The 15,595-nt window shown below is 32.0% G+C and overlaps 1 protein-coding gene across 1 annotated transcript; it reads right to left on the bottom strand.

Annotated features, from left to right (window-relative positions):
* Positions 1 to 9,691: 9,691 nt before the first annotated feature.
* Positions 9,692 to 15,473, bottom strand: LOC105332530 (uncharacterized). Its single transcript, XM_011435159.4, has 3 exons — positions 15,314 to 15,473; positions 13,396 to 13,517; positions 9,692 to 10,384 (listed from the first exon to the last, which is right to left on the bottom strand). Exons 1-3 carry the CDS (start codon positions 15,410 to 15,412, stop codon positions 10,165 to 10,167), a joined length of 441 nt encoding a protein of 146 aa, XP_011433461.3. The 5' UTR covers positions 15,413 to 15,473; the 3' UTR covers positions 9,692 to 10,164.
* Between the last annotated feature and the right edge of the window lie 122 nt (positions 15,474 to 15,595).

Raw genomic sequence — 15,595 nt, 5'->3', positions numbered from 1 at the left:
AAATAAGGGCTTGGGGTTTTTTCGTGATAGCAATTATGCAATCATCAAAAGGTCTAACATATGTCTCCTTTTCCGAAACAAATGCACGTCAAATCAATAATTTTATTCATCATTTAGTAATAAACTATGCAAAATATAGTTTTGCATGTGTAAGACATATTTTAGATCCCAGACCAATTGATACAAGGGTATTGTACTAAGATAATCGTTTTTTTAAACAAAACATATACAAAATGGTGTTATTTTGGTTTTCTTAAAAGTTATTCCAAACTCTTATAGCTTATAGCTTAATGAAACTTGGGAAATCTTAATTATATACACTTTGAGAATAATTGTGTGCAATTTTTTTAATTGTCCTTTTTAAAAAAAAATGTCCATCTCTTAAAACATAACACACTTTCAAGGGGAAACTACAAGATATATAGATATGGTATGCAGTATATTGTAACCTAACAACAAAACTAAATAAACTAAATAATTGTTAAGAATGTAATTTTTCCCTCGTCAACCTCCCTAACGTATAGAGCAATATACCATCATCACCTGCTTATGGGTTTATGTATCTCAGCTTATTAGTTATGCAAAATCATGCTTTATATATGAACAATTTCGTAAAGAAGGCAAGCGTCTTAAAAAAAGTTGTTGGAACAAGAATATCAAGAACGTTTTTTAAACTTGTTAGACCATTATTTTTACACCAGAATGATCACGGTTTCTTCTGTTTTACATTATCTTAACAATAAGCACACGGCTGGTGCGACCGATCCGCAGGGGATGCTTACTCCTCCTAGACACCTGATCCCACCTCAGTCTTTTTAGAGGTCCGTGTTGCTCTGCTTTGAATTTCTATTTGAACTAAGAATAAATGAAATAACCTTTTAATACCATTGAATAAAGAAAAATTCTAAATAGTTTAACTCTAAAATGTCATTATTTATCCTAAATCTTCATACAGAGCTATTGAAATAGAAAGATTAAAATAGTATACAAATGGCAACGAACATTGATCCTTTATGAAACAGTATGCTTTTTGCATTAGGCAGTGGTTCTAAAGTCGCGTAATTTAATTATAAAATGCAAAATGCATATAATGCACTATAGATGCAGTATATAGGAGAAGCGTGATCTAGATGTCATTTCCAAGCTTGTTCAAAAATTTTTTTAAACAGAATCCTGTCAAGGTCATTTCCTTTTAGGGACCAGACAAAATTATCACTTTGATGGGACCGGTACAAAAAAAATATTCATTAAAAAAATTGATATGTCCCATGGCTTTCACATTAAAAAAAATATGTGACCCATGCCTGTAGGCTTAAAAAAGATTACTGTCCCCATGGATATGCATCTTCATATTCATGAGATTGTAGCAACAAAAAGTACAATGTAAACACTATTAGTACAGTGAATGTACATGTCCCTGTTAAATGCATATAGAATGGCCACCACTTGAGTAAACTGACATAGAAAGTAGGAATTTCCTATCCTGATGACAATTAATAGGCATAAGTTAATTACTGAGATAAGAATAAATACTTTGAAACAGTTAAAGTTCTTAATCAATTTAATCATTAAATCTATAAATTTGCCGCAATTTTGCTGTCTGATTTTATGAAATGATATAAAGCAATCTGACTTGCATAACCCGATTTTTTGGAAAAGAATATTCTCTTTCAAATGTAGTTTACAATATATAGACAAATGCAGTTACGATAGTATAAAAAATCTCTAAATATCCAAGTTTATGCCCCCTCCTGTCTTAAAGTTATATTTTAGATGTATTTACATACATGTAGTTGAAAAATATCCCCTTTCCAATTGTCTTCATTAACACTAATTACATGTAGGATATGTAAATGTACATTTGACCTTTAAATAACATCTGCTATGATTACTAATTTTGAAATGAACAAGAATGTTTATTGTATGCTAGAATATACATTAAAAATTTAGAAACACATGTAAATTTCTCATGGAATTCTCATCCATCCAGCTACCCGGGTGTGTTTGAAAATTATTTTATGTTAAGGTACATGTAGGCATCACAGCATAGTTTGATAAAAGGAGACTAGAAACCAGAATACTGGTAGATAAGATATTCACTAAACATGATTGTTATTTTCCTTTTTCATGGAAACAACAAACCACATGCAGGACAGCGTGTCTATTTAATGTTAATTACAAAATGCTACAAATCATCTACATGAAATTGCCACAAGTTTCATAATAAAAATTTTCATATAAAATATTTCAAACTAATGCTTTTTATGAAAATCTGAAGATCGTGGGAGGGTATAAATGTAAGGGTATTTCTAAGTGATGTGATGCTTTTATCGTGTAGATGGACGTATGTAGTACTGAATAAGGTTTCCTATCAAAGGAGGTTGAACAACAATTGATATCAAAAAGATTTATTAGTGAATTTGTTTTACTGAAGGAGAGCCCTATGAATCTATGTTAAGGTCTTTCGATTGCCGTATGACGTCATAGGGAGCATTCCGGAATATTTTACCGTTATCGGTTATAATATTAGTGTTATGTGATGCATGGTTTTGCCAGTATTTCTTAACTTAACTCTGAAAAGTGAAATAACACCAATGTTATAGAGGGTAGTATGAGTTGAAATCGCTGAATTAAATGAAAAACTGATAAACCCGTATATATGAAAAGTTGACAGAGACTACAATTCATTATTTTTCACCTGGCAAGGTAAACATTTCTTTGCAGAATTCGATTGGGTAGGATATAGAAAGAGTTACAAATGTACTAATTTTAAGTGAGTTTGCGCCATTGGGTTAAAAGTTATAGACGTTTTATGTTGCTTAACTGTACTTATTCATGGTTGAAAAATTGTATCAAAATTACCTCTAAATGTGATGGCTTTCATACTGGCAAGTTTAGATGGCCTTTAATACATAAAATAAAGGATAGCAATTAATTTCTTTAAAAATTGCTTTATTATATAGAAATCAGTAAAAAAAAGTGTGAGGTTTGATTTGAGATCAGTCGTCACTATAATTGCCTTGATAGTGTTCCTGTGTTAGGTCCTACAGCATGAACAGAATATTTGCGACATACCAATATGTAAGTTCAATTTGAATGTTTACATATTTATCTTCAAATTTAAACAAATATAAAAACATCAAGGATGGAGAAACCTTAAATAGAGAAAATTGCAAATGGTGGGTTCACTTAAATGGCCATATTTTTCCCAAACCTCAATGGAATTGGCAATATGAGGTATACTTTTTCTCGGAATTGCATAAGCTTTCTAATTATAAGACAAGATATCGCTTTAGAGAATGTGAGTGTGAGTTAAAGGTAAGTTATAGGTAACAAGTGACAGTTTCGGATAACAAGGGGAGTAAATACCTCTTGAATAAGTTTTTAAAAAGATGTGTTGTCTTAAAAAAATAAATATGTTTAAATTAATATTTTTTTCTTTAGTTGAGAACTGCAACTCAATTTAAAAAAGTGTTTGTCCCATGGGTACTTAATGCTAAAAAAGGTTATGTCCCATGCTTTTCCTTTATCAAAAAAACCCCATTGTCTCATTCCAGTTTGTACCTGTTTGTACCGGTCCCATCATACTGGTCCGTTATACAATATTCATGATAACTGCGCCCTATGCACCATTTGGAATTTATAGGAAAAGCGTGCTCTAGATGGCATTTCCATCTATATTTTTCCTTTATAAAAAGGATAGTCAACGATTTTTAAAACGATTTTTGAATACATGTAAATATTGTAAAATGAGAAAATTCTAAACCGGTGAAAGAATTTTAATTATAATGTACTTTAATTCATATCAAAATCGACAGATGTCGCAGACCACCTTAAGGTGAAATTCCCGTATCATAATTAAAGAACTCTACAAATTTATGTAATGAGATTATCATTCTTTCCTTGATGCTTAATAACCATTGATAACCGTTGAAAAATGTGAATCCTAGCTTCTATTCTAAGTAAACAAGGTAAAACAAGTTTGTTTATCCAGAATGCAAATTATTTCTGTCAAGAGTATAGCGTATTTAAGTACAGTATCAGCACAGGAGTAAGTAACATGTTGTCATTTCATGTCTCGTGTTGAATTATTTATAGGTCACAACGTAATAGTTTCATTCATTTGTAAGACTGAAGACTACGTGAAAAGGCTTAGAGCTATTATCAAGTAAATTGTAACCATTATAAGGTATCATGTAATAATATTCAACAAAGTTTCCATCTATTATATTCTGTGTAGGTATGAAATTTATTTAAATTAGCTAGGACAGTTTCACATTATTCTAAATAAGGGATTAGTATATAACAGTCAATTAATCTTTTTAGTACGTCCAATACATTGCATTTGCAAAGATCACTATCGGGCGAATTCGATAAAACCACATCGAAAAAGTATCTAAGTTTACATCCAACGATTGTTGAAAATGTATTCAAAGAATCGTTAATTTCCTTCATAAAATTGGTCCGTGAAATTCAAGCTTCTCTTTTTATTCAAGCTACTAATTATGGCAGTATCAAATCAAAAGACGAGAACTAATAAAATGTTCTTTTACATTTGTTTGTCTTCCTTTTATTTAGACATGATAAAACTAGGCTGAACAACGTGTGTCATTCATTCGGTTGAGATGTTACTTAATCGACCTCGAAACAATTCACGTGTATCCGGCGCACGCGGGTCTGGTTTGTGTCGAATACAAAAACAAACAAATTGGCAGAAGAAACTATAAATATATATCAACAACCTTAATAATACAGTTTTTCTTTCTTGTATAAAAATTGCTGTATTGATGTTTTAAATATACTTTCATTTTGAAAAAAACAAAACTTCATTTATAAACTGTTTTGTAATATGACCGAATTACTGTGTTTCGTAACTTTTTTCAGAGATATTTCTGTTATAGTAATGTAAATCTGCAATGTCAGGTCTTTCTATTTGATGAAATGTTCTTTCCATATCATTTGGTATTCAATTTCTCAAAATTAATTCAAAGACGTGCAATTATGTCAGTATTCAGAAATAAAATGGATTATTAATTCTTTCTTACAGGTACATTTACTAGCTACTCAAGATCAATATTTAAAATTAAAAACTTTGAGCATTATTAAAATTAAGTTATTAACAGTGTGTAACAGTTACGTTTACTTGCTGACAAGACCCATTTTTTTTTTAAAGTGAAGCAACTGATGGTCTATATTAAAAAATCATTTTCAAGGAGATTTTGAATCACCAGGTGAGAACCCTTATGACCTTAATTTTTACGCCACGTACTGAAGCTTTTATCATCATTCTACATTGTACTCCTAGTTTGAACAGTTTTTAAAAATATTTTCATAGAGAGAAATTTTCAAGGTCAAAAAAGTCTAATGGATAAGTTTCCATGACCAACCAATCTTTCTGGTTATATATATATATATATATATATATATATATATATATATATATATATATATATATATATATATATATATATATAACAAGCACAAACATTGCAATAACTCTCATATTGTTGACAATGTTTGTTATTGCAATGTTTCTGCTTGTTATATATGTTTGTATCTATGCAATGTGTATCGTTCCGATCCTCTCAGATTGTCGTTTAACTGTATTTCACCTGTATCTCAAGCGACTGTGTAGTGCGCGGCCAGCGCGCTAGGTTCCGTTCGTTATCGAAAGCAAGTTTTTTTGTCTTGCCTAGATAGCCGAGTGGGGAGCGCGGTGGCCGCTCACTGCTAGGAGAATGGTGGAGCTCCAACAAAAGTGAATTTCTCTGTGCTTTATATATATATATATATATATATATATATATATATATATATATATATATTATATATATATATATATATATATATATATATATATATATATATATATATATATTATATATATATATATATATATATATCAGCACCCTCGAGGACGTTAAATGGTCAACAAATTAGCTGTCAGATTTGCCTTAAAATATTAAAACTTTCATTCAGAGAAAAAATCCTAAATTTCAGTTTAATTTCAAATTTGAATATTTTCCTATATCCCTACAGAAAGCTCTTTGTCTTAAGTAGTTCAATATAGTTGAAAAATAGCTACGACCATCATCAATAAAACATAAGTGTCCCATACAAACTGACAGGTCTCTTAGATGATAGCTTGGATGGCGTTAATATTAATCTAATTTAATATTTATATCATTTTCAAGAATAGAAACAAAAATGTTTTTAATTCTTTTTGTAGCAGTGTTCTTTTGTTATTTAATGAATCCGAATTTAGTGAATAAAAAATCATTTTTAAAAGAAAAACAAGTGAAAAGCTGTCAATGTGACAGCAAACCGGGTTTTCATATATGTGAACTGTATCCATAATCCATGTCAACCCGTATCCAGTGAAATGGAGTACCCTATATGCAATATTTTGCCAAAAAATGACGAAGTTCAAAAGCTGTGTTTATTTCATAAATTATCGGAAATCAAAATCCTAGCAATATGCACACCTCTTATATAAGTACAATTGATTTGCAAAAGAACAACTTCTTATCTTGAAAACTGTAGGAGGAGTTATCCGTACAATGAGGGTACCTAAATGTAATATTTTGCCAATAAATGACTATTAAGTTCAAAAGCTGGTATTTTTTTCATAAATTAACAGAAATCAAAATCCTAGCAATATGCACACCTCTGACATATGTTCAATTGATCTGAAAAAGAACAACTGCCTTTCTTGAGAACTGTTGGAGGAATTATCCGTACAATGAGGGTACCCTATATGATTGTAATATTTTGCCAAAAATGACTAAGTTCAAAAGGTAGTATTTTTTTCATAAATTATCGGAAATCAAAATCCTAGCAATATGCACACCTCTGATATATGTACAATTGATCTGCAAAAGAACAACTTCACTATCTTGAAAACTGTAGGAGGAGTTATCCGTACAATGAGGGTACCATTTTGACAGCCACCCGCCCGCCATTTTCATCATTTTAATAACCGGATTTTTCCGTTGGAAAACCCGGTTAAAAACCGTTCGTCACAACCACTATTTTGTATATAACTGCGTTCTTAAAATGATGATTCATAATCGATAAATAATTTTTGGGGACAAAAATAAACCAAATGCGAAATATAACTGGCCTTACATGCTAATCCCAGATAAATTATGGCGTTTGAATTAGTGACAAAACGGATAACAAGATATTTTATCCGAAAAAAAGAGATGTATGATTGTATAAAATTTGTAGGGACGCAAACTGATTAAAATAGCCCAGCCGGGCGGGAATTGCTCACGACCAACCAGTAGGAGGAGGCCTGGAAACTCACGTGGCGGTTAACCTCACGTGTAGGGATCATTACACATTTACATGTGTTGGTATCTCTTTTAAAACACCCAGAGAGAAAATTTTCATCGCACTTTCTTTTTTTCAAATCCCAGCTAAAATGAAAATAAAAAATAAAATGGTTTCATTTTTAGCTCACTTGAACCAAAGAGTCTCTCTGTAAACTTTTTGAATCACTTTCTTTACTTCTTAATCTTTTGAACCACTGGGCTTAATTTAAAACAAGGTACAAAAAAATCCTTATGGCACGAAGATTCTTAATCGTTAAAATAAAGGACAATACCTTTTTTTTTTTACAAACGGAGACTAATGAAACAAAGAAAATATGTAACGTGTCTTAAAAACCACTTCTTTTCAAGAACCACTACACCAGAAATGACAATATTTACATTAAGGTTTGTATCCATATAAAGATTCTAAATTGTTAAAACCGTGACCCCAGAACCAATATTGGGGCCCCAAGAGGGGCTCAAATCTTCTAAAATACTACAATGGCGATTCTAAATTGTTAAAATTGTGAACCACGCATCAGAACTTTGTCCCTAAGAAGATTCAAATAAATTTTAACATATAAATTTCTTTTCAATAATTTAAGAATGCTGCAATTTCTGGGTTACAATGCAAGTAACCTCAATTACAGTGGAAATTCTAAATTATACAAACCGTGACCCCCAGACCAGGTACTGGGACCTGAGAGGTGTTCAAAGTTTATCATAGAGGTATATAGGTAAAATGATTAAAAATCCTATTCTCAAGAACTACAATGCTTTATTTAGTTATTTTGCTAGGTATTAAAGCATCCTTTTAACTTCATATCCTCATATTAAGATCACAGCGACCTACCTCTATTTTGATAATTATTGATAGCTCATTTTACAATTTTGTTATATCTTATACGTTGAAGCATAGAATAATAAGTTTGGTTAGTTGATATATCTTAGATAATAGGATATGGAGTCATGAAAGTAGGCTTCTTTTTATGTAGTGTTTAATGTATTGAAAAATCTTGGAAATATGATGGGAGTTTTATAATGATTATAGAATGTAATATTTAAAATAGAAAGATACATGAATTGTCCTTCAAGTCAACGATGTGGCCCATGGGCCTCTTGTTCACGATATGATATACTCTAATAAGTCCAATTTTGACCAAAAATCATATGTGATAATAATCATAATATCACATCAAATGGGAGTCCAAGGGATAATTATGGTTTTTTTTTTTTGGGGGGGGGGGGGGGGGTAAGAGGTTCTGTGGCTATTTTCATTAAATTCACTATCAATGTGAATTCAATGAGTTTAAACTTTCCAAGTGGGGGAGGGGATCCAGATCTCCCTTTCTAGATCCGGGTTTAGGCAGAGATCTATGCGATCAAGTGATTAAAGGATGGGCACCTATCATATCACTTGACACCCAAACAGACTATCACGACAGAGCCAATACAAGCTCATTAAGTAGATAACTCTTTTTCATGTTGAATAAAGCTATATCAAAAAATTATGTTTATCTTTTTCATATATAAATTAATAGTTAACAGATTTTTTCCTATTGTAAGTTTAGTGAAGGTAGTTATAACTTTGATATGGTAATCAAAGGACATCTGCTAAAAAATCTTTTAACTGGTCAAACAACATTAACCTCCTCCTGCATCTAAAAATCTATGGCTAAAATTCAGAAGCCAAGCATGTCAAGCACATAAGTATCTTAAATAACCTCATCCATGCAATTTTAGTGAAGTTAGGATAAAAAAATAACTTAGATAATGCCATCAAAGGGCACCTGAGGCACCTGCTCTAAAAATTTTAACCTACTCCAAAAACCTAACTCTCCCTCAACAACTGAAATTTATGACACATATTCGAAATTTATGGCATCATATTCAGCATCCAAGTCTGTTAAGTATACCAAGATGCATCATCCATGCAGGTTTAGTAAAGATAGGACCAGTAATAATTTAGATACAGCAACTGCATGAAAACTTTAACAAGGTTTGAACATTGACAGTCTATATAGCCTAAGCTCTCCCCAGCTTCCTCTTGGTAAGCCAATTATGTAGTTGCTGTCAGCTAGTAAACTTGTCAAAAGTTTACTGTTAACCTCTGTCTCATTAATTAGACCAAAAGTGTTGGCACAACACCAATAAATATCCAAGACTGAAGTCGTTAATGTCATTTCTGAGAGTTAGTATGCATTACCAAGAATGTTGGCTGAACCCCTTTAATTATCCCAAATTAAGTCTCATTTCTTAGGCTAAATTATGCATCGCCAAGCAATTTTTTTTCCCCATTTTCCAGGACTGTCTGTCATTTACCGGAGGTACATGTACTACTAATATTAATTGCATTTTTGTGAGAAAAAAAATCATTCAGTTGTTAATACTCAGTTTTATTTAGAAATATTTGCGTTTTGCCCATGATCAAGGGAGCAGACTCATGCACAGTCAATTTGATCATTTATCTACTAATCAGCTTCCTTAGGATGTTGTACAGAAAACACGCTTTTTTGAACATGTTAGGACCATAAAAACTTCAACAATCTAATGATTCAAGATGGAGACAGTAAAACGAAATTAAAAAATCACTAGTTGGGACTTCAAACTTACATCAACATCACAATATAAGTGCTTGAAACAAAAAACATTCTAGTGTAACAGCTGTAACAAAATGAATGTAGCAGTATACATAATACAATTGCCAAAAGCAAGATCTTGTGAAATGAAAGTTATTTACATTGTCAGTAATACCTGTGTTAGAATCTGCATATAATATGTAATCAAAGAATAGGCCTTAAACCTAAACACTGCATTAACTGTATACCAAGTGATGTCTTTCATTGCATCATTTCAAAATCCTATGAAGCTGAGACTGAAACTCCACAACTTTCTTATCAACTTCTGTTTCTAGCTGTGCAATCTTTTCTGCAGTCAGAAGCTCTTTCTCCATACAGGTGTGCTCGAAATCTTGAACCTTCTGGAGAAGGTCCTCCAAATGATTTTGTACTTCCTCAGATATTGTCATTTGGTCTCCCCTGTTAATGTGGTTCAAGGCAAGATAAGCACTGAAAATAAGTAAATCAATATCAATTTTGTATTCAACAATATGCAAGAAAATCAAGCTTTCATATTCAGTCATGCATATCATTTTATGAGAAAATATATGAAAGTTGCAACATATTTATACATTGTAGTTGGAATACATTTATCATAGGGTGCAATAGATTTATGTCTTCAGATAACTTGCAAGCTACAGTGCATACATTTAATCCTACATACATGTATATTGCATTTCAACACATCAGAATCATTTGAACTCATTTTTTTTATCTGTTTGTCTGACTTTGCTGTAAATATATGACTTCATATGTTATAGGAAACATTTTCAGTTTTCTTGTCGTTTAACAGATTGGACAAAGGACAAAGTCTTGAACAAGTAGGATATTTTATGGAATAATAAGTAAGGAAAGTTTAAAATTATAATATGTAATAAATTATTTAGAGGCTGCAATCCATGATTATGAAATATGCTAGAATATTAAGAATTTTTGCAACATTGGAATGTACAAGCTATTTTAATGCATTTGTTCCCCATCATTATCAAATTGTAAACCACAAATGACGTTTGTAATTACAAGTATTTCTGTACACGTTAAAATTAAAATTTTCAATTGAGTAATATGCCATTTTAAAACATTATCTCATCGGCATTTTGACCTAAGAAACGTGTCTCAAATTGTAATCGCATATCTGTTTTTTACACAGTTTAATTTTAACGAAAAACTTTTTTTTACTGGGACAAACACGATTGATTGCAAAAAACTTGTGCATCTGAGATTTCGTTCCTCATATTTGTTAATCATACTTTAAAACAATAAACAGTTAGCTTAGGTTCGTGCAGTATCCATAGCAACTGATCAATACTAGCAGAGATTCAAATTTTCCAAAGGTTTATGAATAACTCTTTACTATAGTATTGTAATAAAATGTCACAATCACTGTATCAAACTGATTATAATTTTTTCAATTTTTTTAAGACAATTTGAAGTCAGCAAATGAAAGAACAGTAATTCTTTGCTTTTCTTCTTTGTACGTGGTACGAAATATCAATCACATAAATTTCAGGAATTCTATAGTTATTTAATTGTAATCTTAGAAATCTTCATTCATGAATTCCAAAAAATACATTAACTGAAATTCATATAATGTTTTTTGGGAATGGTTATCATGAACCTTTTCTTTTTCCAAAAAAGATCTCACAATGACACAATCTGGGATTTATATGCTGGGGCATTGTCATGAAGAAGTTGAATGTTGCGAATCCCCCACTTTGGTCTCTTCCTTTCATAATGTTTCTTAACTTTCTTCAGCATATTATTTTTGTATACACATCCAGTGATTGATCAGCCTTTTGGAATAGCAACTTGAACTACAGGACCTTTACTATTACAGAAAGTATTTGTACTTTGGCTTCGTTTAGCTATAAGAGGGCATTTTGCCTCTTTAGCAAACCACATTTCCTCTGAGGTTCAAAACAATGTATCCATGTTTCATAACCTGTATCATTATCCAATAAACTGCTGTTCATTGCAATTTTTGTAGATTTTTTAAAGTAGTTTTCTATACATCTCAGCCCGCAATGGATTTTGTTTTTCTGTTAAGATATGATGTATCCATTTTGCACTAACCTTTCGGACGCAAAAGTGTTTCTTTAAAATTGTAATACTGTCCCCGATGAAATGTCACTAAATTTGCTATTTGTTAAATAGCTAATCAACCATCATTAGTAATGATTTCGGTTATTTGTGCAAGATTTGCATCCTTTGAAGCTGTATGAGGTGCTCCAGGACGTTGCTTATCCTTACGGTCTGTTTGGCCAATTTTGTAATTTGCTAACCCACCTGCAAACTTGTCTCAATGACTTGTTTCCATACACATCACACAGTTCTTTTAAAAACTTTACCTATTCTGACACATGTTTTTATGTAGTCTTTAATTTCAGCCTTATTGGATGGCGACTTACAAGTCATATTTTCATACAGCGTGTAGAGTAGGTTTTATCAGCTTCTCAAAAGAGTATTCGATGACGAAATGTGATTAGACATATGACCATAAATAGAATATAAACGAAATCCTGCATGAAAAGAAATTAAAAGTCAATTGAACCCTGCATTTTATGGAATCTGATTAGTGACATTATTTATTGAATGCCCCTTATAGATATGTGTACTCCTTCTTGTGTTCAACAGTTTGTGAATACCAGACTTTGAGAAGATCTATGTTTGTTTTATTCACAAGACATATATTAAACAATAGAAGTTTGTAAAACACTTCTGCCCCCCTCGCTTGGAAACATCTGCGAAGAAAATGAACCAAAACTGCAAATAATTGGAAACTGCAAGTATTTGAAATTTTTCTAAGTCAAAGGCACATAACTCTGTCAAAAAATGCTTGATTATACCCAAAATTATTCTTGACCTAGATATTATTACTAATAATTTGTATATTAAATTTCATTTCAATAAGTACAACCTCTGCGAAGAAAATGAATGGAAACTGCCAATAACTGGAATTTTTCCAAGTCCAAAGGGCATAACTTTGTCAAAAATTTCTCAATAGTACCCAAATCAAACTTAACCAAAACATTATTGTGATAAGCCTGTATACCAAATTTCATTTCAATATGTGCATCCCCTGCGATGAAAATGAACGGAAACTGTTGGTGGACCAACCGACAGACAGCAGCAAATATGTCCTCCCTTCTTCGAATGGGGGTATAAATATATACTGTCATAAATTAAAACAGTTGACAACAAAGAAAAAAGCATTGAAAAACACTAAAGTCTCCAATTTTTTCCAATTAAAAAAAAATTTGATGACCGAACAAAAATGTTTGAAGAGGGTGATATAAAAAAATATAAATAAAAAAATTGAAAAAATTACTTTTAGTCTGAGGTATGCTGGTCCATTTAACTTGAAAAATAAGCCACTTTTCCTATCTTTGTCACTCCACTAATACCATGTAATGGCCAGATAATGGCCACAGAGCACCTTAAGCATGTACATTAACATATACCATATCTGTCCTCTGACTATGGAGACTTTCTTCAGCAAGGCGACGGAACCACTGAATGCTTCATTGAACCCGGTCTGTAGCTCCCTCTCCTGTCCAACAGAGAGACCTGTCCGGAAACCCTCCTGTAATGTAAATACCAGATACACATATACTAAAGGAGGCTGGACGGTCATCAAACTATCCATCAGATATGTCTGTAACATTTTTATTCATAATTCTGCTAAGACCTTAACCTTAGACCTAGAAACATGGTTCAAGGTCATTGCATACCCTTTACCCAAAGGCACTCTGTGAGACGATATCAGAAGTAAATTACATGAAAAATTTAATGGTACTATTTGTTTTCACAGAATTTGTGTATAAAAAAGGTTAATCTGTCGAAAGTAGCTCACATTATTGTGAGCAATAAATACACAATTTTTTCAATGGGTGGCACTGTAGGCAAAGTTGCTCCCATGTCATCCATCCAAATATTTTCAGAGTGGGAGCTACAGACCTGCAGCTAGGAAAAGCATGCTCTCAATTAAAAAATTCACGATCAATGCAAGACTACTTACAATTTCGACGAGTTCATAACAATCCTATTTTCGTTTGCAGCAGTGGAGGACTGTTTAATGTTTTGAGTCACGAAAGTCAGTTTTGTAAAGTACTTTTGCACCACACTGCATGTTTTATTATACATGTACAGTGAAGTCACCAATTCCGGGTCGTCTCTAATTCCGGGTCACTCGTGTGCATTTCATGTCACCTTGTTTAAATTGAAGCATAAAAAACTTAATAAATACATTGATCACAAACTGTAGGCCATTCTGTCTTTGATCATTAAACGATATATCTAAAAATTAACATTTACAGACCCTCCGAGAAACGAATTAAGAAATCAAACGCTTTCGAGATGGAGATTTTCACACATCTTTTACTTGCTATTTTCATTATTTACGCTGCAGCGTCATTGATGTGGAAATTGTGGGAGGGCGTTAATGGATGAAAAATATTGCACATGCATTCAGTTATATGTCAACAATTATTCAGAATATATAAATTAACACCAATTAATTAATCAATCTGAAGGAATTTCCCCAATTGCGGGTCACTATACCTGAAACATATTTTTCTACGGATTTACAATAACGTGAAAGAGAGAAAAAAGAGATTCAGGTGAATAAAATGATCCATCCAGCTCAGGTGTCATTTTATTCACCTTGTTTGTCATTTTTCTTATGGTTTATTTTTCTTTTTGTCACAATGATGATATAATGATGATCATTTCATTCTGAATCACGACTGTCATTTACATTTAGAAATTGATCTCTGTTACTTGAGTATCAGTAGTTGGAAATAAATTTTCTGATCGGCATTATTTTTTATATGCTGCAAATTTATAAAAATTGCGTTTTGAGATGATTACATGACATTATTGACACTTTGAAGTCACATGACCCGAAAATGGAGAAAATGATTTGAAAGTGGGGAAACCATGCCTTGTTGAAATGCCTCTGTAAATATTGTTTCCGGGAATTTATTTTCAAAAACAAAATAAATGCTTAATAACTCACAAAATGTACTTTCAATATACATATAGTATAAAATCTAAATAGAACAGCTTTGCAAAATATCAAAGAAACAGTCCGACGTGACCCGGAATTGGCGACTTCACTGTAGTGGTATTTTTTATTTATTAGGCATTCATCTAGAAAATTCCGCATTTGCAGGAGTATTTTGCTCCTGAAAAGAGGGATACTTCCCGTTTAGTGTAATCATTCCTCTATAAATTAACTTGCCCAACCTGGACATTGCATGTATCTATCAGTGCCCATACAATCAGCTGACAATATATATATCAAACAACTGTTAAATACGAGCAGGCCAACAGAGATAAATCGGAACTAATGGCTCTGTGTAAAATTACTTTTCTGACCTTTTGTAAGTTTGTTTTCAATTTCTCCAATTCTTTTGAACCGACACCAATATCAGAGACACTTTCGTCAAATACATCCTCAACTTTACTCGTGGCCATGGGACAACATGTTTTGCAATCGGAACACCTCGGACGTCTCCGTGATACTTTCACTTTCACGAGACCTTGATAATATACGCAATAGCGAACCCGACTATGAATGTCACATGACGTCTTGAAATAATTATGTGTAACGTTTTGAGTTTAAGTGTTCGAGATTTGTTTAAATCAAAATTATATTAA

The sequence above is a fragment of the Magallana gigas genome, chromosome 10 (genome assembly GCF_963853765.1).
Source record: "Magallana gigas chromosome 10, xbMagGiga1.1, whole genome shotgun sequence".
NCBI lineage: Eukaryota > Metazoa > Mollusca > Bivalvia > Ostreida > Ostreidae > Magallana > Magallana gigas.
This window is presented reverse-complemented; position numbering and strand designations above follow the sequence as displayed.

Coding starts and splice junctions, on each gene's coding strand:
- LOC105332530 (XM_011435159.4), bottom strand. CDS start 15,412: ATGGCCACGAGTAAAGTTGAGGATGTATTTGACGAAAGTGTCTCTGAT. Junction 13,518..15,313: donor TGAAAACAAACTTACAAAAG/GTCAGAAAAGTA, acceptor TTTACATTACAG/GAGGGTTTCCGGACAGGTCT. Junction 10,385..13,395: donor ATAGTCAGAGGACAGATATG/GTATATGTTAAT, acceptor ACTTATTTTCAG/TGCTTATCTTGCCTTGAACC.